The 26,256-nt window shown below is 35.8% G+C and overlaps 1 protein-coding gene across 3 annotated transcripts in view; it reads left to right on the top strand.

The window, feature by feature from the left end:
* The window catches only part of LOC127633517 (enhancer of polycomb homolog 1-like), a 51,658-nt gene that overhangs the window by 1,996 nt on the left and 23,406 nt on the right, over nt 1-26,256 (top strand). Inside the window, exons 2-3 of one of the 3 annotated variants that reach the window (XM_052112681.1) lie at nt 670-752; nt 20,781-20,940. In XM_052112681.1, the coding sequence (XP_051968641.1) occupies nt 20,841-20,940 (100 nt within the window). In that variant the 5' untranslated portion in view covers nt 670-752; nt 20,781-20,840. Of the gene's footprint in view, nt 1-669; nt 753-2,449; nt 2,841-20,780; nt 20,941-26,256 lie in introns of those variants that run through there. The other 2 variants (XM_052112678.1, XM_052112679.1) reach the window with 2 other exon arrangements.

Raw genomic sequence — 26,256 nt, 5'->3', positions numbered from 1 at the left:
AATATATATATGTGTATATATATATATATATATATATATATAAGCATCTCAGCTCTGTAGGTCTGTGCATGTGAAAGGTGACCAAAATTGTGGTGCTCAAAAAAAGCACATAAAGGCAGCATAAAAGTAATCCATATGACTCCAGTGTTTTAACCCATGTCTTCTGAAGTGATGCCACCTTCCTAATATTGTGTAGGTCCCCCTCGGTGCCAACACCTATAGAATAGCATTCTGAGATGATATTCTTCTCACCACAATTGTACAGAGTGGTTATATGAGTTACCATAGACTTTGTCAGTCTGACTAGTCTGGCCATTCTCTGTTGACCTCTCTCATCAACAAGGCATTTCTGTCCACAGAACTGCCGCTCAATGGATGTTTTTTGTGTTTGGCACATTCTCAGTTCTCAAACTAGCCCGCCTGGCACCAACAATCATCCATGTGATTATCTAATCAGCCAATCATGTGGCAGCAGTGCATAAAATCAGGCAGATATCAGAAATCAGAGCTTCTGTTAATGTTCACATCAACCATCAGAATGGGGAAAATATGATCTCAGTTAGAGTTCTAACCCTTGTATTACAATGTTTATATCCTTTGTAAAGTTTGTTCCATTTTGTATTTTTCATTGTTACTCCTTTTGTCAGATGTAATCCATTTTATTTTCAGGTTGAAGTGTCTAACAATGGATAGTTTGGATGCTGTTTTGCCAGTGTTTGTTCTAGGCTGGAAAACAACTCAAAGATGGAAAGGTAAGTAATGCATTTGCTTGTATTTGCTGTTTTTTGTGTCATATTTTCTGATGAGTGTATTGTACTTGACATGGTTTGATCTCAGAAGTGGGATAAGCAGTTATAGTTGGATGAGTTGTCATCTAGTAATTATGTAATGTCATAAACTTGGTGCTAAAATGTTATCAAAGGCACTGGATTGCTTTTACCTGAGTTCTAGCCATGACAGTGGTATCATTAGGATCCAAAGTAAAACTTTCCATTTGTGTTTATCTTGATTTCACCATAAGAGGGCACTGTATCCTCACTCAAGATGCTTGACTAAATTGTACATGCACCAGAATGCTTCTGAAAATAGCCTCAGTCACCATTCACTTACTTTGATTTTTCTTTCCATACAATGAAAGTGAGTGGTGACTGACGCCCTTTCTACACCGGAAGCGAGCAGTACGTTGCTTCAAAAGCAAATAGATACCATTATAATCAATAAAGCTGTCTACACTGGAAGTGTCTGTTGCCGTGCCGACTGTGAATGGATGTCCCATTTCATTTTGTGTTGCATGTGCTGTCTGTACTCCTGCTAACAAGACAAATAAAAGGTTTAAAGAACATTGCTTTAATGCGTCCAGTGTAGACAGACTCAAGCCGTTACGATGCAGTGTAGACAGGGCTTGATGGGTACATTCTGCCAAACATCTCATGTGTTCCATGGAAGAAAGTCATATGGGTTTGGAACAATATGAGGGTGGGTAAATTATGGCATTTTCAATTTTGGTTGATCTGTCCCTTTAAATTTATCACTGTTTTGATTCACTTGTTTGAAATGGTTCTGTGATGATAAACAATTTTTAAGTGCCAAAATTCTACATGGCATATCAAACAGCATAGTAATAAAAATGGCATGCATAATTATTTAAAAATATTTAGAAACATGCTGTTTAAAATAGGTTTTATTGTACTTTTGTTTGTAGCAGTAGTTATACTTCTCTAATAGCATAGCTATTTTAAATGTGTTTGTGTGTGCGTGTTAAGTAGTTTTGTTTATATGCAGTTTTTGTAAACTGTATTTCTGCTCAGGTGGTCAATCATTAATTTATACATTTCATTAATTGGATTCCTGTTGCAAATGGTATTTAATAAATAACTTCTGACTTATATATATTACTATATATATTCAGGTTGGAATATGTAGAAGGTTATTCTAAAAGACAGGAAGCTATAGTGTCATTTCATTTATATTTACATTTAATAGTGTCTATTTTATAAATAATTTTCTGTTCAAATGGTCAGTAATTTATATTTTATTTAATTCTGATTCAAAAATATTAATCTTATCTTTTATTATAAATTAATAACTTTTTAATATTAATTATACGGGTGTAATTATATATATATATATATTAGTGTGTAGTAGTTTTGTTTGTGTGTGTGTGTGTGTATGTATATATAAATTACACCCGTATAATTAATATTAAAAAGTTATTAATTTATAATAAAAGATAAGATTAATATTTTTAATCAGAATTAAATAAAATATAAATTAATTACTGGCCACTTGAGCAAAAACATTAAAATACGTGTTCCAGTATGTTTTGTATGTGAGAGAGTATTATGGATTTGTGCGCGGATGTCTCGTGACCGCGCTCGCATGCACGCACTCGGAGCCCTGCTGGAATGAGAGTTGTGCGCGATCACGGTATTGAGTGTGTGAGTGAGAGAGGAGGGAAGGACGCAATCGGGAGCTGTTGAGTTTTAATGTCCGCCATGTTGTCAATGGCGCACTGAGGCAGCGCGCGAGAGAGAAAAAAAACACACACACCCGCCTCTGCTTTTCCTCACCGGAGCTCTTCTATTCCTTCATTTTCCTCATTCTCTAACTCAATCCACCCTCCTCCATGAGATCTGTGGCGGTTGCATGGGTGATTGTGAGGGGATCGGCTAGAATTATAGAGTAAAATGAGCAAACTGTCGTTCAGGGCGCGGGCGCTGGACGCTCTAAAGCCGCTGCCCATCTATCGCTGCGAGGATCTGCCCGACCTGCACGAGTATGCGTCCATCAACCGCACCGTGCCGCAGATGCCCACCGGCATGGAGAAGGACGAGGAATCGGTACGACTTTGACTACGCAAACACTGCTTTTTGTGCAATATGAATTTGTTTTTATTTTTCAGTCTGCGCAGGTTGGAATGCTTCAAAATGGCCGTCTGTGCGTGTGGCGTTTTACACGGTATTTTGGAGCTGTTTTGCAGTTTGCACCGAATTTTACTCCTGGTTTATCAAATTGGATTTATTTGCTTGCCATTTGGAATGTGAAAGTCTGGTTGTGTCGAGCCGTTTGGAAGCGAGTAGCGCTGTAAAACACAAAAGGAGTCACGTGACCGCGGAAGGACCGACATTTTGTTGGATTTCTTTTTTTTTTTATTCCTGCAGGCTGCAGTGGCGCCGAGTGACCGCCAGATGTCTTGGAAAACCTACAAATATTAGGGAATTTTAATTTCATGGAAATTACTAAAATATTGGAAAAGTCATGGAAATTGCTATAATCAGTGTTTGGTGTAATGCATTACTAATTAATTAATTACTATAATTATTTTTTCATTGAGGAAAAAGTAAATTAAGGGATTACTCTTAATTTTAATTTCAGTTACCTCTGATGTAATTGCGTTAAATACTGCATAGACTACAGAACAATTCTAGATAAAACATTAGTGAATTTAAAATCGTAAATTCACGTGTAATGTTAAGACACATGCATTCTAATATATCGCTACCCCCTTAAATTCTTTGGCCAGTTCATGAATAATCTATTTGATTTTAAATGATTTATTTGAAAGAATTAAAACAACAGTTTCATGCCCATTCTTGTATTTTTCATCTGGTCGATGTTGATAAGGGTTTTAGAAAGTCATCATTAATAAGTAATGCAGTTACATTTCAGACAAAGTCATTAGTAGTTAGTAAGTAATTACTTTTTTTTTTTTTAGAGTAACTTACCCAACACTATTAGTAATATACTTCTAATTAATATTAAAAAGTTATTACATTATAATAATTTTGTAAGTACTTTAAAGTACAGTAATCTAATTACTCTGTAGAAGATGTAATTAGTAGTTAGGAATTAATTACTTTTTTTTTTTTTTTTTGTAACTTACCCAACCCTGGCCATAATGAATACAATTGTAAAATGTTTGTGTATAAATCTATATAGTTTTTAATCCTCATCCAGTACTTGCAAACGACTGGAAAAAGTATTGGAAATTCGTAAATGTTTACTATTTATATTACCCCATTTCTTGGTATGCTCAGCTCTAATGCTAATAGTTTTATCAACTAGAATGTACTCTTTGCGTGTGCAATAGCAATAAAATTATCTTTATAAACTCTCATCTTGTAATCACGAACAGCTGGAAAAGTTGTCGAAATTAATTGGGCAAGGTTAGTAGAATAATACTGCGCTGTAGTCCCCTGTGATGAGTTGCTGCTGTTCGCAGGCTTTTTGGGACCCAGGGGCCATCAGTATCAATGACAGCAGTATGTCAAGTTTCCCTTGTTGGGATGTTTACAATTTGAGGCAATTGTGGTAGAGTAGAGATTGCTTTTTTATTGAACAGATTTTAAACAAGTCATTATTTATTGTGAAGTTGTTTTGCGTTCCCTCTTAAAAAGTTTACCATAGGTTTACTTCATTAACCATAGTTTAACTATGTTATTCGTTGTGAAACCATAGTAATAATACAGGAAACAGAAAACCATGAGAATAAAATTAACAATTTTGTGGTTGCTATAGTAACTAGAAGATTAACCATGGTTAATTTATAGTAAAACAACATGGTAACTAAGTGGATAAAGTAAACCATTAAAACATGGCGTCCGACCAAACAAAATAATGGTTACTTTTCTTTGTCACTATAGTAATATCATGGTTTCAGCTAAAAAAAAAAAAAAACATGGTTATCCTACTACAGTCATTGCTACTATGATATTAATTCATTAAAAACAAGATGTCCGCCGAAAATTATGGTTAATAACACAGTCTATGATAACGTTTTTCTGCCATAAAAGTTGGTTACTACGTGGTTACTAGTATATCATTTTGCGTTCCCTCTAAAAAAATTACCATGATTTTACTCTAGTAATATTGTAGTGACCATAACCGTAATGAGCTTCCCCTTTTTGTTTGTTTTTGTTGGAACCCACCGGTTTTAAAACCATATACTATATTCATATAGTAACCACTGTTTTACTGTAAGCCATAGTTAATGTTGTGCTTGATATGGGTTCACTACAAATACCATATGGTCCTGTATTGTTACTTAATTAGTTTCACTATGAATATCATGTTTAAAATATGGGTACTGTAGTAAAACCATGGTAAATTTAGTGGGATGGCTTATTGCGTGAGTAGCAAATCTTGCAATGGGCTCCATATAAATTTGCAAGTCACAAGCGCAAACTTTGCAGAGCAGGACAGCATTGGAAAAATCAGTTTCTAAATGCACAATGTCGTTTGAAAATGTCGTTCGGTGTGCATTCTGAAATAAAATTACAAATGTGTCACATTTGGCATGTTTTATTGAGAAACGGAGAAATAGAGGCAGAGGCCCCTGTTAATAGACATGCATATCAAGTGTCTCTCTTGGGATCTCTGAGGGAGGTGTGTATAATAATTGGATTATGTTTTGCTATTGTAGTGGAGGGGAGAAACTTTGTTTTAAATTGTGCATTCACTTTTACAAAAGTATTACAAATATCATCATAGTAACGTTCCTCCATATTATCATAATTACTACAGTTACTTATCAGTACAGCAAAAACACAACAACTTATAACTTTGATAGTCTACTGCTGTTTTTTTATATATCATAATCTCCGTATTTATGTACTTGTTCTCAATGTGACAGTGGCTTTATGTACAATAATTGGTGTCAGCCGGTTGGAAACCAGACAGTTAGCATTTGTTTTGGTTTGTCATCTGTTGTCCTGTATCATTGGCATGCTGTATGCAGAACAAGGCTGTTGGATGATGCCAGAGGGCATGTTTAATGTCAGATAACATCTTTGTAGTAGTTTCCTGATCAACTTTGTTAGTGTTGTGCAAGATAAATGCAAGAGATTTTTATTTTGTATTTTTTTGGCAACAAACGACGTACAGGACACGTGGTTAAGTTAGGAAGCCGGTTAGGGCACTGATACACTGTCAGTTTGGAAGGTGTAGAGGAAAACATTGGTTGAGTGAGTCTTAAAACGCCAGTGTCTAAAGAATTAAAGGGATAGACCTTGTTTGCCCAAAAATAAAAATTCTGTAAATTTTTACCCCCTTGACTTGTTTCAAACCTGTATGATTGAATTGTTTACTGTGAAATACAAAAGGAGAAGTTTGATGGTATGTTTGTCTCAGTCACCATTTACTTTGTTTTTTTTCCCTCCATACAATAAGTTAATTGTGACTGAGGTTGACCAAATATCTCCTTTTCTGTTCCAAAGAGAGGGTCAAATATTACTGATTTAGAACAACATAGGGGTGAACTATCCCTTTAAGTAACAAACGCATTCAACACATGTCAAGTGCTGTTTAACCTTGCTTGTGGTTTTGATTTTGGCCTTTGCTTTATTTTCGAATCTGTCCTGTTATCTTTTGTAATTTGTATGCTAAACGATTTTAGGATGCCAAAAGGTTGGCTGGTTGGTGAAAATAAGTTCAAGACTTACTTTCTGAGCAGCGTGGGAACTCTCGGTTACCCAAAACATCCCTCTAATTGCGCTTTTTCTAAAAACATGCCTTGATTTGCTGGATTTTAAATGGTTACCAAGTAAATCATTTGTAATTACGGCCGCTCTTTCTTTCTTTCTTTCTTTTTTTTAAATACCATTGATTACAAACCTCTTGTAATAGCCTAGTTGGGTACTAAAATGACCCATTATTAACTAAATTGGTGCAAATTGCATTTGTTTTATAAAACCTGAAGTGGTCTGACTTGAGTGTGCACTAAAATGTATTTCTTTTTCCCAAAAATGCTAATGTGAAAAGTAGGGTTGTGCACGAGTAGCCGAATATTCGTTCTGCAATAGTAAAAATACTATTTGAATTGTGTAATGTTTTGCTTTGCTGGCCATATATACAGTGAGATGCATGTTAGATCCTGAACACACAAACTAGAACTGGCAGTTATAACCAAATGCATGGGGTGGCGCTATTGAGTGTGGACACAAGTTGATCACATTTGTTGAGCAAACGGTTCTGTCAGTACGTTCAGATTCACCAAAAAAGCGGGTTATTGCGAGAATGTGACTTACTGTGAGAAAGCTGGGTTTCTGTTTAAATGTACTGGATAAGTGGTGTACACTTTACTCTCGTATATGTGCAGCTTGTCAGAAAGCAGCGTCCCCGTAGCAATGTAATTAGGGCTGGGCGATATGGAGCAAAAAATATATCTCGATATATTTTGCTATATCTCGATATACGATATATATCTCGATATCTTTACAGGAAAAATACCCCCCCCCCCCCAAAAAAAAAACTACTGCAAAAACAAATATGCCAAATACCACAGTCCTTTTTTATTAAAGTGCAAAGAGGTAGGCAGTTCACGTAAGAACAAAGTGCTTCTTATTATTTAACTGTAAAATAAGGAAGAAATACATATAGCCTTTTCATTCAAAAATGAAACAACTCAACTCAAGGTAGGCAGTGCATATATAAGAACAAAGTGCTTCTGCGACATTTAAGAAAGAAAAAAAATCCCTGATTACATAAATAATAATAATTTAACTGTAAATTAAAACAAATAATACATATTGCCTTTTCGTTCAAAAATAAAACAACTCAAGCTCATCTTTGCATTAACTCTGTTGTAGCCATCAACAAATAGCCAAAAAACAAGTTTGCTATAAGCTTTGGTTGGCACCAACTTTCGGCATTCACGGCAGTAGACATCTGTCTGCTGTTCATCCGACGCTTTAAAACTGAAGTATCTCCATATAATGGAGCCAGTTGTCCTTTTTTTTTTAGACGAGTTCTGCCTCCGGGCTGGTTATGGCGACGCCATGTTGAATGAGACAACACGCGAAGGGAGGGGGAGCAAAAGCAAGGAGACGGGGGCGAGCGGAGGCGGGAGCGAGCACAGCACAGAGAAAGCAAGCGAGCAAAGTGGCGAAATCAGAATTGAATATAAACAATATATCGATATATACGATATGTCAAAATTCATATCGTGTTTAAAAAATATCTCGATATATTTTAAATATCGAGATATCGCCCACCCCTAAATGTAATCCCTGCAACGCTTCTGTAAACAACAAACATGGCATCCGAGAAAGACTATGCTAGCTGAGGTAAGGGACATTCCATCATTTAAACTGGTGATATGAGTATAGTTTACTGAGCATGTGGATATTGTTTTTCTCAACAGAAACATGACATGAGATACAATATAAACATGATAAATATTACATGCTGAGTGTTTATAGTCGTCCTGTACGTTAACAGCGCCAGTCTACCTCATTAGCGGTTTCTTTTTCTTCGCTTTGCGTGAGCTTAAATGCTTTCTATTCTTTTTTTGTTTTCACGCATTGCTTGTTTAAATAAAAAATAAAAATACAGGATATGATATAACCTTGTTTTGACTATAATTAGAAGCTTGTTTTTTAATGGTGATGCAATAACATAATTTTGCAATGTCTCTTTCTCATGAATTACCTTATTACATGAATTACCCTACCATTTAAATAATAGAATATTCAAATATATAAGAAAAAAATATGAGTTTAAATATTCGAATACCAAATTATTGATGAATGTCCATCCTTAGTGAAAAGTGTTATTAAAATGTAATTTAAAAAAAAATTAAAATTTTTGGATGGTGTCAAATATAGTGATGCTGTGAAATTTTAACCCCTCATCCAGAAGCTCCACTGTCCTTACCCCCTATGCACAGTTGAACCAGTAAGCCAGTTTTCCCAGAGATTAGAGTTTCCTTCTGATGGCATTCTGAATTGTAGTCTATGCCAGATGTCATGGCAGAATACCAGATGAGTTTGACCTGCTTGACGTCACACAAAGCGTGTTCTGCCAGATCAGCATTGCAACTGCAAGAATCTGTGGGAAACTTTGGGACATTTCACTGATAAGGAAAAGGAATATGTCTGTAATGCAGAATGCAGTTTGGTTTGAGATTAAACGATGTCAAGCTTGCAGCTCTAGCCTGTAGGGACCTTCCTTGAAGGACAACAAACCATTACTTTGTAATTCTTTCTTTTAATTAGGTCATTAATTTAACTTCAGTTCCCTGACCCTTGTCAAATGTTTAGGAATTAAATTTATAAAGCCTGTACTGTGTAGTTCCCTCAAGAAGCTGTGGACTTGATCTTAAAGCAGGACTAGTTTGAGGGATCGGCTGTTAAATCGATCTGGCTGATATTTCAGTCTATTTTTGGTGGATTTGAGATTATTGGTTTCAGCTGTTGATCATGCTTTTCTAATTGTTTCCTCAACTCTACAATCTACAGATAAGCTTTTTCAATCAGTTCAAACATTGTCTGTTAACAACACTTTTTTGTGTGTGTATTAAGTACTGGATAGAATAGGTGTTAATTGCAGTATTATCAGTTCTTTTAAGGAAACGATATCCAAAATCTCTCTTTCCCTTATGCATGCATGCACACACTGCTTGGACTATGCATAATTTTATGCAGGCTGAATTATTTTTATTTTAAACATTTAATAATTATTTAATTCCATTTTAATTATTTGTTTTAATTACAGATCTGCTTATTTGTCGGCATCGAATCTGTATTAATGCATCATATCTAACAATAATTCAGCGAAGACTTGAAAAGAACTGAGAAATGTAATTTGTACTTTCATGTGCTCAATAGTTTTCTTTGTATCTGGATTAATTGTTCATGTATACATGGTAATTATATAGTTGTCTAAAAGGTCTTACCAATACACACCAAAAAATGTCTTTGTCTAAAATTTCTTTGTCTGTTCATTGAAACGTTTTTGAGTCCCTGCTATAGATCCCTATATCAGTATTTTTATTATTCTGTTTAATTAATTTGTGTATTAATATAGTTTCTAACATTTCAATAATAAAGAAGCCGGTGGTCTAAATAGGCGCATACTCTTGAGACCATTATTGCAATCGTGATCCTATTAAGATATTAGCATATTGTATTGTGTTTGGCGATACCCAGCACAAGCATACTATGAAAAAAGTGTCACTTTTGTGGTACTCTTTAGTACGGTCAATGAGTGGCATCTGTGCAGTTTACACGCTAAATGCGGACACACTGCGGCAGGCAAGTTTTTCTAGACATGCAAGCAATCAGCTTAAGTTTCTAGAACAACTTGCCTGCATGTGTACAGTCCACCCATAATTTCCCAATGACGAAATTTGCTTTGCTCGAACTACGCAATACGTAGCAGTATTTTAAGTTTATTTTAAGGTATTTTATATTAAGTTTAAGGTGTTCTATCCACCTATGTCCTTGCATATATCTGAATAAATTTTCGAACAAGTTTGGAATGTTGCACTAGGATGGAACCCAAATGCCATGCACTCATAGATGAGCTTTGAACTACATCTAACCACAGGTATCTCAGCCCAACTAGTAAACCCCATTAACTTTGGAATGATTAAAGTAGTTAAAGATCTGGGTAACCAAAATGTTGTAGATTCAAACAATCATCATTGTGCCTTTGTGCAAGTCTGTTAGCCTCAGGTTGCTCCAGCGGGAGTGTCCTGTAAAACGTGGAAACCTTCTGTAAGTAGCTTTGGATCAAAGTATCTGCTAAATGACAAATTGGCAATTAGTAATTCCCGCTGAACCTAGATCAGTCAGACCCACAGTATTGATATGGATAGGATGATTTGATCCTCATTTTGTGCCTCTTAGTTCTTGTAGAGAAACTAGCTTTTTAGCTAGTTTTAGAAACTAGCAGGGTCCGAAACTAGCTTTTTAGCCAGAGTAGGGATGAGCATTCATCAATAATTTGGTATTTGAATATTAGGGATGCACCGAAATGAAAATTCTGGGCCGAAACCGAAAATCCAGGATGCACTTGGCCGGAAACCGAAATTTTTACCTATTTAAAAAAAAAAAAAAAAATGTTGTGTATAATTGTATTAATTTGATACTTTTTCATTAATTTCATGAATTTAATTAATCTGAATTGAAAAACTACAAACCAATAAAATAAATCACACTTTTATTGAAAGTAGCACACCAAAATTGGACAAAAAATATATTAAAACTATATTAAATATTATTCTTCTTTCAGTTCTGTAAAAATCTAATTTTACAGATTTTATTAACAATTATCCAAATAATGTAAAGTTTTAGAAAAATATTATATGCAAAACAAGAGTCAAGAAATGAACTTAGCTAACATCTTTAAAAAAGTATAAATATGCAACAGTAATTTTAATTAAAACAACAGGCAGAACACAGAATGGCAGAGGGCCTCTATTCCACTGATCTATATATATCTATAATATATAATTTTATATATATATAGATCAGTGCTCTATTCTGTTTATGTAAACGTATGTACACTTTAAGTGAAAATGATTGTGCAAAACAACAGTGCAAAACAGCAGTAATTGAACTAAATCCAACCTCAACTGTAAACGACAGATGTATCCTCAAGTGAAGAACAAGTGTAATGTAATTGCTATTCACATCATATTGGACCGCTTTCTATTTAAGTACAAGTGACAGGTTTCTCTTCAAGAACAAAAGTTGCTAAACTTTCTGACAGTCTCTCCTGTCAGAAAGCTCATCAAGAACATGAGATGCTGCACTGAACAGTTTCTCACTCTGTGCTTGGGCAGATAAATACCTGTGCGCAATCCGCGCAAGCAAAGGAAAGCCGTCTTTGTTTATGCGACCGTAGTCAAGGGGATTGTCGCTTCTGGCGTAGTTCAGCTATACGTCTCAAGTTGTGTTGTAGCTGCGCTAGTTGTGACATTTTCCTGTAGAATCTCTTGCTGTATTCTGTATATATATATCTTGAAAGTTCTGCTGAATAAACACTGCAGATCACAAATTTGATGTCCTTATCAGAAACTTTGAAGAATTTCCACACCGCTGACATGATCGGCCTTTGTTTGGTAGCGCTGTGATAAGGGCTAGATCGATCCAGATTGAAATCTGAGCACTGAGGGGCGGGGCGAGGAGGTATATATTTTCGGCTCATATTTTCTGCCTTTTTACTCTTTCGGCCGAAAACCGAAAGTGCTGAAAGTGCCATTTTCGGCCGAAAATTTTCGGCGGCCGAAATTTCGGTGCATCCCTATTGAATATTTAAGCTCATAAAAAAACAAATATTCTATTATTTAAATTAAGGTAATTAATGAGAAAGAGACATTGTAAAACACAATTTTTTTTTTTGTCACAAAGGTTGTCACCATAAAAAAAAGCTTCTAATTCTATTCAAAACAAGGTTATATCATGTCCTGTATTTTTATTTTTTATTTAAACAAGCAATGCGTGAAAACAAAAAAAGAATAGAAAGCATTTAAGCTCACGCAAAGCAAAGAAAAAGAAACCGCTGGTTGACTGGCGCTGTTAACGTACAGGACAACTATAATCACTCGGCATATACTAGTTATGTTTATATTGTATCATGTCATGTTTTTGTTGAGAAAAACAAGTATTCACATGCTCCATAAACTATACTCATTTTTACACACCAGTTTAAATGATGGAATGTCCCTTACCTCAGCTAGTATAGACTTTTTCGGATGCCATGTTTGTTGTTTTCAGAAGATTCTCACAATAACCCTCTTTTATGTGTCCATCTGAACATACTGACAGAACCGTTTGCTCAACAAATGTGATCAACTTGTGTCCACACTCAACAGCGCCACACAGTTTATTCTGTTATAACTGCAAATTTTAGTTTGTGCGTTCAGGATTTAACATGCATCTCACTGTATATATGGCCAGCAAAGCAAAACTTTGCGAAATTCAAATAGTATTTTTACTATTCAAAGAATTATTGCAGAAAGAATATTCGACTACTTGTGCACATCCGTAAGTCAGATTTCTTTCGGGCCTTTTTTTGTTTTTGTTTCACAAGTAAATTTGACTGACACATGAGAGAAATGAACAATACCGCATGCATGTTTAAAAGTGAACCATATTTAATTTTTTTCAGATATTTCACTTATTACAACGAACCAATTTTTTTATTTTAAAGTACACGTCATATGAACGACCAGTAAGTAACTCTCATGAGCCTAAAGTACAAACAACATAGTAGCAGTTCTTGGTTTACGTCTTTTAGTTCTTGGAGTGAGTCAATTCATTCAGGCAGCTCCAATGGATTCATTAGACTTTTTGATTCACTAAAAAGAGCTGGCTCAAAAGACTCATTTGTTTGTGAATCAGATTACACTGTTGTTTGTCTTGCGCTGTAGATTCAAAGGAACCAGCTCAAGAGTAATTTCTTTGGAAATCGTCTACTGGTATTGCTTTGTCTCGTCTCACGCTGTAGATTCAGTAGCAGTGTTTCTGTGACTCTTAATAATACAGGAAACACTGGAGTATTTTAGTCCAGTTTTCTCATATCACCATAATGATTTACGTTTAAGAACAGTTAACAAAACTGAATGTCATGAAAATCATGCCATTTTCATTATAATGCAGTCATTAGCAGAGAATTTGAATGTGTGGTTGTGGGTATTTAAAACTTGCTCGCACATCGACTGTAAATCCAAGAGTGGTCTTCCCTTCATCCTGATGGCTTGAACAATCCTGTACATTACTTTCATCTTGCATTGAGATGTACTGCTAACGATACATGTCCACTGGTATTAGCTTTCAGTACACGAGCAATGATATCATCTTAAATATGCGAAACCCGATTAGAGTTGGAAAGCTGCCAGCTTAATTTTCAAATGCCCAATGACACTGTTTATTTATTAACGTTTGCTTACCCAGCTACAGAATTGCCACAAAGAATGCATGCAATCATCATCATTTAAAGTCTGGATTAAAAGCACTGAATCCACCTTCGCTCACCACGCACCAGTGGGGGGGACACAGCGTTTGAGACTGTTGATTTGTTCAGTGTGACCACAAGCTGATAAAAGCCATTCTATGTAAACACAAGGGCTGCACAATTAATAGAAATAAAATCTTAACTGCGATATAACCATGTGCGATTGTTAAATTGCAAAGGGCTGCGATTTAAATAAATAAATATAGTCTGCTCCCTTCAAAGTTTATTTGCGCTGCTCTGTCCAGTCTATATTAATTTAGAGCATTGTTAGTGTTTTCAGAGCGGTTCTGTGCTCCACAACTCCCTCTCATGCTTGGAGTAACAGAAGTGCTCTGAGTTCGGTTCCGTTTGCTTATTTGGGCTAAACGCATTACACTAAACTGGCGCATCCTGCATGAAGCGGTTTTTATTATTATCTGCGGTAGCAGCATTTAAGTGTCCGCAAGGCACATGTATTCTGCGTTATTATGATACAAGATGGGTATAATTCAAACATCTTTATTAAATGATTACTGAACAAACTGCATTAACAGTAACACCTGTAGAGTCCAGAAACTTCTCTTCCTCCAACTTCTGTCATTTTGTTTACCTCACGAGAGAGTGTCGCCCTTATTACACTCCCCGTGGAAACAAGTGAAAGCGGAACTAATATTACCAACATCCAACAAATTGAAAAGGAAGGAACATACATATAAAAAATCTATATCAAAGATTTAGTTACTCTAATATAATGCATTGCTAAATTAAATATAATAAATTAATGAATAAAATTAATTAAATGAAATGGTGACAAACTAACCCAAATTTTCACTTTAAATGTAATTACACTAATGGGTTATCAGTACAACTTCAGTTTGACATTAAGCCTCATTCTTGAGGACTATCTAATATACAGTAAAGAATAGTTTGTATAAGCCTACTAGCTTTTAAGGCCTAGAATAAAGAGTAACATTTATATTTTGTGTATACCGAATTATTCAATCAACCCAACATTATTTTTGAAATACTAGACAGCAACTATGGGAACGGAAATGTAGTTAACAGTGACATTGAGCAGAAAGCTTACATATAACCAGTTTTGACAGAGCTGCTGATAAAGATAAATGATCAGTATCGATTGATGAGATGAAAAGCAAATTGGAGATCGGATGTTAAAATCCTGAATGGAGCATCTCTAATATTCAAGTTGACTTGTGTTTCAAAAACAAATGTTGATGATTAGTGGGCTGAGATCCTGTCTCAAAATGGACAAAAACAGATGCACGGTGGACGGTAACATTTGGATATGAAGAAGACATTGTTTCACTATTTATATATTTATTTGTTTGTGGTTGAACTGGTTCTTTTTAAGAGGGTTCAAGTGTGAAAACCCCAGCAGCCTTTTTGCAGTTGAACATGTGGAAAACATTATCATCATAATCGCAGTTCAAATTGCAATATTTTTCAAAATAATTGCAATATGACTTTTTGTCCAAATCGTGCAGCCCTAGTAAACACTGTGTTACTGACTGTACTGTAGGCCTGCACAGAGCCATATAGGAAGTTCTAAATGCTTGATCGTCACGTGATTCACTTTGGCGGGCATTTCAAACTGTTACCGTACGTTCACACCAGAGGCGGCGAGAGCGTCAAATCGACCGGAAGTCATTCTTTTTCAATGACAGCCAGCGTCTCTCTGCGGCGAGAAGCGGCGCGGCGAGTCTTGGGCGGCGTGGGCGTCAGATGGAAGTTCAAGTGCAGTCAACATTATGGTAATGAGCTGTGACGCGGTTCAGCGGCAACCAATTGGAATATAGAAGTTCTCCGCTCTAGCGAAGTCGAGAACACAACCGTGTAAACTTTGGTTCCCACCAAACATTCGTTCCGAAGATAAAATGTAGAAACAAATTATTGCCGTGACGGGTTTCCCTGTAATATATGACCAAGACCACAGTTATTATTACAAATGTATTTTATTTTGATAACAAACAACTATAATTTTAATAACTTTCTGCCATCGATCGATTTCTTATTTTCACATTTTAAAGAGTTCATGAGGATATACGCTACTTGTGATCGGTCTGCAAAAAGTAAATGGTCGACATGTCTGGACGTTTAAATTGCGGCCCCTTTAAATATAGTTCACAAAAAAAGGATTTTGAACAAACGTTGCCGCTTATTTCAACTACGTCAGAGCGTCCACGAGCGTCCTTGAGCGTCGAAGGCAGGGCAGCCAGAGCGAATTTTGACGCTCTCGCCGCTTCTGGTGTGAACGTACAGTTAGAGTAGAGTGACAGAACTGCAATTTCTGATAATTAGTAGTCAATAAATGCATTTATTTTATATATTTATGTAACACACACCGACATATGTATGTAGCATGAGTATGTTGTTACAGCGATGTTGTTTTTTTAAAGATCAAATCAGCTAATATTTGAGTGTTAGTGTTCGCTTACCGTTATTTCCCTCAACTTATTTCAGGCTAGGGTTTCTGTTGCCTTCTTATGTTACCTCATGTTCATTGTTTTCACTAATCTCATGGTAACTAATGTCATATTTATGACTTTTCAGATAGTACAGAGACAGGCTGGTGACAGGTGATTTCCAGCTCGCACCGCACAATGGGTCAATGAACTATTAGCAGCAGTTACGTAAATGTAAAATTTAGTGAAATGAAGCTTATTGTTTACAATTCTTACAATTCTGTATATAGTAATATAATTATTTATGTATTATAAATATTATATATCTAATGTATAATTCTTACAATACTTATTCATATACACAATATATTCAGCTTTAAAACAACTTAAGCATACTCGTATATAAACTGCCGTTCAAAAGTAATGAGGCTGAAAATTCAGCTTGGCATCACAGGAGTAAATTACATTTTAAAATACATTAAAATAGAAAACAGTTATTTTAAATTGTAATAATATATTACTGATATTACTTTTTTGTTTTTGTATTTTTATTCAAATAAATGCAATAACTATTTACAGCAATTCATCAATACATTTCTAATAAATTAAATAGCATGCCAAGCATTTTGTATGTGTCCTTTCTTTCATGTTGTCATTGCATAGTCTTCACCATGGTTTGCTGTGCTGCATGGGGATGCTCCAATCACTCAGAGAAAGGTGTGCTGAATGTATAGCTTCCCCACTGACATGGAGAGGAGAAAAAACGTTATATTGAACTAATATGCAACTTACCTCACCCTGCAAAACATATATGTTTAGACTCCGTTTCTCTAATTCCAAAAACGATGGATGAAACTGAATCAAGAGAACAGATTTTACAATTAATAGGTTGTTCGTTACTAACTTTATCCAGCTCCAATCCTTGCCTAATCTGTTAGTTATCTGATAACATCCCTTATCTCCTAATTTAATGAGTAATACTCAACTATAAGGTTTTCATTTACAAGTTATTTGTATTTAGATGTACTGATAATATACAGAATAAGATAATATTATTCTTTAAACTCTCTCTCTATATGGCTCTGGGCCTGCATAGCCCCCTTAAGGACAAAACTAGAATGTGTTTAAAGTTATTTTACAAGCTAACATAAACTGATAGGATAAAAAAAACACCCGTAAGAGTGGCCTGTGACACTGCGAAATTCATTAGCCAAACCGAAAATGTACCTGCATTTGGCCCTTGGTGGGTGTTAATTTTGGATGCTGTGTAGTGGTAATGGTTGATTGGACAATACAGCCTCTGACCTCAGAGTCTGGCTCTATAGGGCCATAGAGAAAAAGAAAACCAGGCATAGAGAACGAATACAAAATTTTATTGAAGTTTGAGAAGCAAAATATGAGCAACTAATTTCCTGAAATGAGAGTAACTGTCGCACAAAAACTTACTTGGAGACACTTGAAAGACTTTCTGCTTTTTTGCTTTTTCCATGACAATTCTGTTCTCCTTCCCTTCTCCCCTCATCCGTTAGTAAATATGATCTTCTAGGGTCATTGATGGGGTCACCCTAGTTGGGGGAGCATTTGCAATCTGAAGGTTATTCAGAGGACCATGCCAAAGGAAGTCTGGCTTTTGTCTCCTGATAATTGCATCCTTGTGTATGGCCTTTCAGCGAGAGCTCACAAGCTGAGTCATTTGAAGATGAAGTGAGTGTGTGAGAGAGATTTGACTCCTAAAGGAATACTTGTCCCAAAAATGGCTGGTTGCATCACAAGGCCTAATATGTTTAAAGTAAATTTATGTTTTTCCTTTATTGCTGCTAATACTTTTATTTCCTCTTATTTGTTTTTTTAACTTCTCAGCTGAAATATTTTCAGGCCATTGTGTGTAATAATGCATGTTATTTTTTTGATGCCAAGTGTAATCATTTCGCTCTATGAGCTCCTAGGGTGCATAACTTCATCCAGTTTGGCTGGCATGATTGGTTTGCACTTTTTGGTTCATTTTGTTCTCTATACGGATCAGGTTTCTTGGTTCCATTTAAATATTTTTGAAGATTACACACTTTTTTTTTCTTTAAGGGTTGGCTTTATTGTTCTTTACTGCATGTGGATTATTCGCTTGAGAAGGTTTTTGAAAGCTGGTGAAGGTTATCGCATTTAAAATAGTTTCTGCATTCTCTCTGAAACAGCAGCTCATGTTGTCTGATATTCACATGGCGGTAATGGAAAATAACATGAAAGCTTTGTGGAATTGGGAATGTGGACAAATATTTTGAGTGTGTTTACATGCATGTTCTTACACCGAAAATGCTTAATACGATAACTTGCATCTTTCATTTATCAGAGTAAGGTAAATCTACTGGTAGATTTTTGCCCATTACCCTCAATTTTGCATTGCAGGTAAACCTTTACTAACATGCTTACTAGTGGTAATCTACACTGTTCTATGTCAAAAATGGGGAGTAACTCAATTGTATCAAACCTCATGCAAACATGGTTTTCTTACGTTTGTCTTTTTTTTTTTTTTTTTTTTATAAAGAGAACGTTTCGTTGTCCATGTAAATGGGCAGATTGATCAGAAATTGGCTACTTGTGGTTCTTCACGGGTGTTTGTGAAGTGAAAATCTTTTAGGTTTTGTGTGTTGGTATTAGGGCTGCACGATTTGGGGAAAATGTCATATTGCGATTGAGTTTAATATTGCGATTGCGATATAATAAACAAATGGTAACATGAGTCAACTTGTTTGGTTATCAAGGAAAATGCACAAATAGATTACTGATAATGCTGAAATGTGTATTTCTCAACTCAAAACATACAAACTAGCATACAAATAGTCAGAACTTTATATCTCTCCCGGTTTCGGCTTTTTGAAGCGGCTCTGACCGCACCGAGAATGACAGTTTTGGAGTTTGTGTTTATTTACCTTGCATGCTCTCGTATAATATGAACTTGAATTAAGGATGAAATAATGATATGTTGCCAAGCTGTGATCTGCGTTTCTATCAGACATTCGAGCTGCAGACAACGGGGGTGAGAGACGAGCGTCTCCGTGTTAGAGTGCGCATCACCCGGCAGAATTTTATCTCTCCCCCGGTCTCGACTCCCCCTTCAGATTGTGTCTGTTCCACAACTGGTTGAAGCGGCTCTGATCGCACTGCTCGGCTTCTATCTCCACACTGAACACCGGAAACTGACATGACCATACGTGCCACTCCCTAAACTGAGACTGACTGGTCATCTTTTTATGAAACAGCTCTCAGTGAGAATGGGCCGTCACCTCCACACATGCACTTATTTATTTAATATAATCGCAGCATTTTGTCTTCAAGATTCTTTTGCGTGCTTAATTTTGAGGTAAAACATTGTTTTTATTGCGAGTGATTATGGTCGTGCCACACGGTTTGCATATTACATTTTTCTTTGTTGGGTTTTGTGTACATCTCTATCACCTTTTTTAATAACAAGCTCCTCTGCAATTTCTTGACATTTAAGTGCTTATGAAACGCAGAACGCAAGATGAATGAATTTGATTTTGCTGCCACTGAATATTTTTTTAAAAACTCTCCTTTTTTCTTAAATTCTCACGTGACGCCCTGCTCACTGATGGATAAACCCATGCTGTGCACATGGATATTTACATATCCCGATATACACAATACAGCAAATTCTCAATTGATTGACACTTTATATCGTCACCAAGATATCTTCATATCGCCCAGCCCAAATTGTAGTATACCAATATGAATCAATATGGAGTCGGAATCAAATCGGGAGCATGTGAATCGAATCAGGAAATATGGATCAATACCCAGCCCTAATATTAATAATTTGTAGCACGACATCTGATTGGAATGCGCATTTTCAACCATGCAACACTTTCTCTTATCCATGATTAACACAAGACTCTAATTTCTACACTAATATTGGCCACCTCAAATTTCCTGCAATTTATATAGTTAAATGAACTTTTGAGGTAAACAGTGGTATTTAATGTTAAATTGTAATTTCTGCTGCAATAGTGTCACCAATTAAATTGCAGAAATAAGCTAAATTCTCTTTTGCTCAATGGGTTGGACTGTCAGATAGTACCACCCCAAACGTTAGCCATTTGTTAAGCTAATGTTGGTGTAAGCCAATGTTGGTGCTGGCTGGAATGCTCAAATATACGGAGCTATGTTTTGATGGTGCCACTGGGTTTCATATTGTTTTTTGCTCTATTTATTGAATCTTGACTTTGAACCGATTTGCTTAAATGAGTCAAGAAGACTCGCGAAATTTAAGATGACATTTATTTGATGAATATAAAACGGAAACGTATTGTCTCTTTGGCATAAGCCCCGTCTGGCAGTCCAAATAACAGCAATGTGATGGATTGTGAGCAGACTTATAAAGCAACGGCTTACATGTGATTGGCTAGGAATTACCCAGCTAATGGTGCGATGATGTACAGCTGCTAGTCTTCCCGCTAGAACTACGCTGCGCTTACATTTCCCAATGCTAGGGTAAACAATGTTATGAATTTGAATCTTCAGTACGTTAATTAAAAAGTTGTGCTGTGGTGCAATATGATGAATGACTCTGATTTGTGAATGGGAGTATCTTACTGAAGCAGGTGTCTCTTTGTGTGGTTGCTATAGGAACACCACCTCCAGCGGGCGATCTCCGCCCAGCAGGTTTATGGAGAGAAGAAGGATAACATGGTGATTCCCGTCCCAGAGGCAGAGAGCAACATCGCCTACTATGACTCCCTCTACCCCGGAGATTTCAAGATGCCAAAGCAGCTCATTCACATACAGTGTGAGTACGCCAATGTTAATTCTAGTGGACACATACAGACTCTTTAAAGGGATAGAAAATAGTTGTTTAGCAGGTATTGAGTTGTTTGAGTGAGCGAGGCAATGTGTTTGAATCCATTGTGACATCTGCCCACCAATTCCTGAACAGCAGGTGTTTTTAAGTGTTTGTACTTTTGGAGAGTTGTGGATGGGATGGCTGTGTCATCTGCCTCCCTGTTTGGGTGCTTTTACACTACTTGGTTGTTAATGTCCCTAAAATACTAATTTTGCATATAGGCTAGAAAAATAAATCTATTTTCAAGGATCTTTTTACATTGTGACATTATTTTCATTACGTACATTTTACCATAGTTGTAATCCCCTGATACTGCCTTTCATTTTCACTTAATGCTCATTTTAATTTAGAATATCATTGTACAACAGCCTCGTTTTACTGTAATATAGTACAAAAAAATGATTCATTGAAAATAATGAGAATTGGAGAAGTATAATGTCCTTATGCATTATGCTATTGGGAATTGGGTCTTAAAATAGTTTTAATTGTCCTGAAAATGTTACAAAGCAAAAAATGTTAATGGTCCAAAATGTAGGCCTTTTTTTCCTAATGAAAGATATATAAGTATTAAAGTGTTTGAATTTAGCTTTTAGAAATTTAATTACTGGAATACCTGGAAAACATTTAGCATGTCTGAGAAACGCATTCATTTTCCAATTATTTTCACGATATCTCCTGCTCCCAGCGTACATATTTGAACAGCCCAAGATTGAAAGGGGCTGTCTGATCGACATGAAAAGCGACCATCCACAGCTCTTTTTTTTTTTTTACGTGATGTGGTGGGGCGGGTAAAAAACAAATATCTGTGCTTTGTGTCTTTTCCAAATGTCAATGTGTAAACACTAGAGGTCAACTGATATATCGGATTTACCGATTAATCCGGGCCGATAGTTCCGATTTGTTATATTTGGTCTTATTTCTCTCTGGCTGACGCTTAAGGTTAAAAAACAATCTCTGACTCCACGTGGAGTTTGTTGTGCAACGTGACTAGGCTATTTATAGAGACGGATGACGGTTGAAAGCATCCACAGAATATTATTATTATTATCATGGTACAATAAATCAGTAATTTAAGACAACCAAAGGTAGTTTTGATAATTAATTTGTTATGATTATAACTAATCGCTCCACTGAAGAATTGCATTGCCGACAAGGTGAAGAGGACAGGCAAATAGACAAGCTGTTTGAAATGGAGTTAACAATGTTAAGGATGGAAACTGCTTACCTTTCCTCCTAATATGCTGTTTTGAATAAAAGTCACTTATATATATGAATTTGTGCAGATCTGTTTTTTCAGGCATAGTAAATCAGTCATGAATGGCAACCTTATATGAATATTGAGTTTTTGTTTGCTCATCTGTTCATTTGCTTTAGAAACCAAGCATATGCATGGTTCATTGTGTGACTGTATATGCACAAAAATTTTGATAGTTGTTTTTTTTTATTATTACTATAAAGCATCCCAAACTTTTCACCCACTATTGGTGAACCTCTATTATACACGGGCCTATACAACTTGCTTATACAACCAGATTTTTACACTAGTTCACAATGGGAGTGCTTTTGTATTTGGTTATTTCATATTTTTGTATCATTTTCTCATACTTTGCAATCTACATCACCTGAAGCGGTTTGGAGCGCATCTGGACTGTAATGGCACTTTTCCACTGCATGTTACGGTTCGACTCAACTCTACTCGCTTTACTTTTCTGAGCTTGCTTTTCCACTGCAGTTTAGTGCCGCCTCAACATGGGTGGGATTATAGGCTGATCGTCATAGTTGCGCCACAACATCATATTAAACGTGACACTAAACAATAACATGACTGCTATCTGTTAGCTTCTAGCTCATTGTGCTGTATAAAACAGTTGTTGCATGGTTATTTTACACAAGTGTAACAGTTAAATTGGCCTGGTTGTTTTAGAAGCAAGCTTCCAGTAGCTGGTCAACTAAATAAAGTGAAGCTTTCAAGCAGAGTATAGAGTTAACGTACCATCCTCCATCGTGGACCGCTAGTATAATATCTTAGCTCCTGTTATGTTAAATGAGATCAAACGACTATTCGACAACAAAAAACTTTTTATTTGTACCGCCATATTTATATGCCATATTTACATTTACACTGCATTTAATCTGTGTTAATGAGTTAATCTGTGACTTATTAAACTTTACCACAGACTGTTTTCGCGATAATCTCCCTTTTAACGCATAGGACTCAGACTAGTTTAACGTGACATCATGAGCACATCAGAAGTACAGCACAAATGGAGCACAGCATGAGTGCATCATACAGACATGTCCGAACCTGAACCTTTATATCTGCCGGTAAAGCGGTCCAAGTCCGCTGTCTGGGATTACTGCTGGCTCAGGCTGGAAACACTTCAAACCTTAAGCACATCCCCTGTGAGCACCATCCCATGGAATTTGTGATATTAATGTAAGTGGAAATACAGTATACAGGATAATAAATTATAGCCCTTATAGTTTCATAAAAACACCAGATTCAATGTAGTTTTACATGATTTGTAATTACTAGTTAGGCTAAATTTACTGTGTTTATGCTTTCTATTACAAATGCAGCAAACGGATTTAAGCACTCATTAAACATTATGATGTGACAACTGTTTGTTCATTTGTGTAAGTGCACCGCAACAGTTGGCCAACAATGTGATTACTACTAATAATAATTTCATTTGTAAAACATGGCACTAAAAAGGGTTTACAAAGTGCATGGCTTTTGGTGTGCTGGAAATTTACACTGACAATATGCATGCAAGTAATTTACTGTGAAACTGTTGCAGAAAATAGACTGTATTGGACAAAATGGCAAAAAATAAACTGCAAATGAGAAATATATTTTCAGTAGGTATTGTTTAGAATTAAACCATCACAAATGCAACACATTACTTAATGCAACAAATGCATATATGAAGTGTTAACCTGGGCAATAATTATTACAAATTATTACAATTCAATTTCATAAATCACAAAATAAAAAAATATTTATAATCTTGACTACTCTACATGTTGCAAAACATTTGGTTATTGTTTTACTATTTCAGATTAAGAGTTTCCTGATGTTCAAGAAGTTGAAGAAATCCAAAATAAAATTCAAGAATTGGTTATAACTGAAATATTTCTGTGAGTTTATCAAACACATCATAACCAAATATTAAACCGCTAATACTATTATTAATGTACCTCGATACCGTAATATCGTGGTAATTGTTGTGACACTTATCATACCATGAAAATGGCATCTAAATAAAATGGGTGTGAATCGATATTTTTTTTTAAAAAGAATTAATCTCAGTTTCTGTGATTTAATCACAATTAAATTATGGTACAGTAATCGCTATTAATCGCAAATAAATGATGGTACATGATGCATTAAAACAAGCAGTAACAAAAATTATCAAATATATTCACTTCATAATTTGTCTCAAAGAACTTGCAAGAAATTGGTTGGTCGTTTATTTTTATTATTTTATTATGTACACATTCAAATGTTCAGGGGTTGTTTATTTGTTTTTGTTTTTTTTTTGCTGATAGAATGAATTAGAAATATTTTTACAGATATTCATTTATTACAGTTTGTGATAAATCTTCTGGTCTTTTCCAGTGGACTTCTTTTATAGTAATAGGATTAAATGGGCAGATTCAATTCATATCAAACTTTGCAAGGGAACATTAAGTGTACATTGCCAATGTATTATTAAACACGAATTTGCTGAAGTCTAAAATCTCAACTTTTAAAGGGTTAGTTCTCTCAAAAATGATAATTCTCTCATTATTTACTCACCCTCATGACATCCCAAGTGTATGACTTTCTTTCTTCACCAGAACATATTTCAAGAAAAATAGGAAAATATCTCTGCTCAGTGGGTCCTTAAAATGCAACCAAATGGACATTTCTCTTTTGAAGCTCAAAAATCACAGACAGTCAGCATAAACGTCATCCATACGACACCAGCTGTTAAATTAATGTCTTCTAAAGCAACATGATCTTGTTATGATCGCAAAAAAGATAAATATTTAAGTACATTCAACTCTAAATCATGCTTAAGTTTTGCAGCAATATGTGCTTGTGACATAATCGCATTGGCATTTGAAACGCGCGAGAACTGTGGCAAGTGCGTCACGGCCGGAAGAGCAGCGTAGCTTTCAAGTGAGGAGGAGGAATGCTGTACAGTAGCATGGTTGGTTTTGGTTTTGATCTGTATTTATTTGTTTCTTTACTCACAATGGTTCATTTGTAGCCTGCAAGGAACAACTCGACACTTTGCTCCCATCGTTTCAGGAAGTACAAAAAAAAGTGCATTATTTATGTTATTTCTTTTTAACATGTTAACCAAATTATTAATCGCAGAAATTTACGTTAAATATCCCAGCCCTAAAATACAATATATTTTTTGAATATGCCATGAAATCAAATATGGAGTTTTATGGATTTTAGTCCATGTTTTTTAGCTTTAAAGCCATTTATGTGCTCGTGTTCTCCTGAAAGTTGACAAAAATGAGCTTTTAGCCTTTACATGGTTGCTCTTCTGGGACAATGCTGCCAAAATATTAATGACCCATCCTGTCTGCAGGGGCGTATACATGTTTTTTTTGTCTAGAATAAAACCACATCAACCACCGTTATTTGTATGACAATTTATTGTCAGCCGGAATTCAGTAACATTGACAGCCCTTGCCTTGGAAGAACCCGTGTTAGACTTCTAAGAAACAACATAGTTGGAACTTGGGTTTTTAATGTGTATGGTTTCTCAGTGTGGGGTAGTCAATATTTAACTGGGATCACTGGGAATGTTATGGTTGTGTTTCCTCTGGCCTGACTGTGTGTTTTAGGGGGAGAGAGAACGACTGGATGAGTTTAAGTGAGTCTGGTGGCCCCTGGGGTGTGTGATATAGAAGCTGCAGGTGTCGTGCTGTCACAGAGCATTTGAGCATGCTCCCGCACACACCAGACAGGCGAGAGGGGAGGGGAAGATTAAGACGAGGCACTGGGAACTAAATGGGACCAGGGAATTGAAATGGGGAAGTGAGTTTGGAGAACTATTCAGATGTCTTGGGATCTCTCTCTGGGCATCTGCTCCCAATGCGTTTTAATGTCTGAAACAAGGTTTTACGGTGTTTAAAACATTGTTCTGAAGTTATTACAGATAAAATTTCCTTAAACACTTGCCAGAACTTTTTATCATGCTTTTGTCTTTTTAAAAGAATTTAAAATCACTTAAAAAAAAAAAAAAAAAATCATGC

The sequence above is a fragment of the Xyrauchen texanus genome, chromosome 40 (genome assembly GCF_025860055.1).
Source record: "Xyrauchen texanus isolate HMW12.3.18 chromosome 40, RBS_HiC_50CHRs, whole genome shotgun sequence".
NCBI lineage: Eukaryota > Metazoa > Chordata > Actinopteri > Cypriniformes > Catostomidae > Xyrauchen > Xyrauchen texanus.
This window is presented reverse-complemented; position numbering and strand designations above follow the sequence as displayed.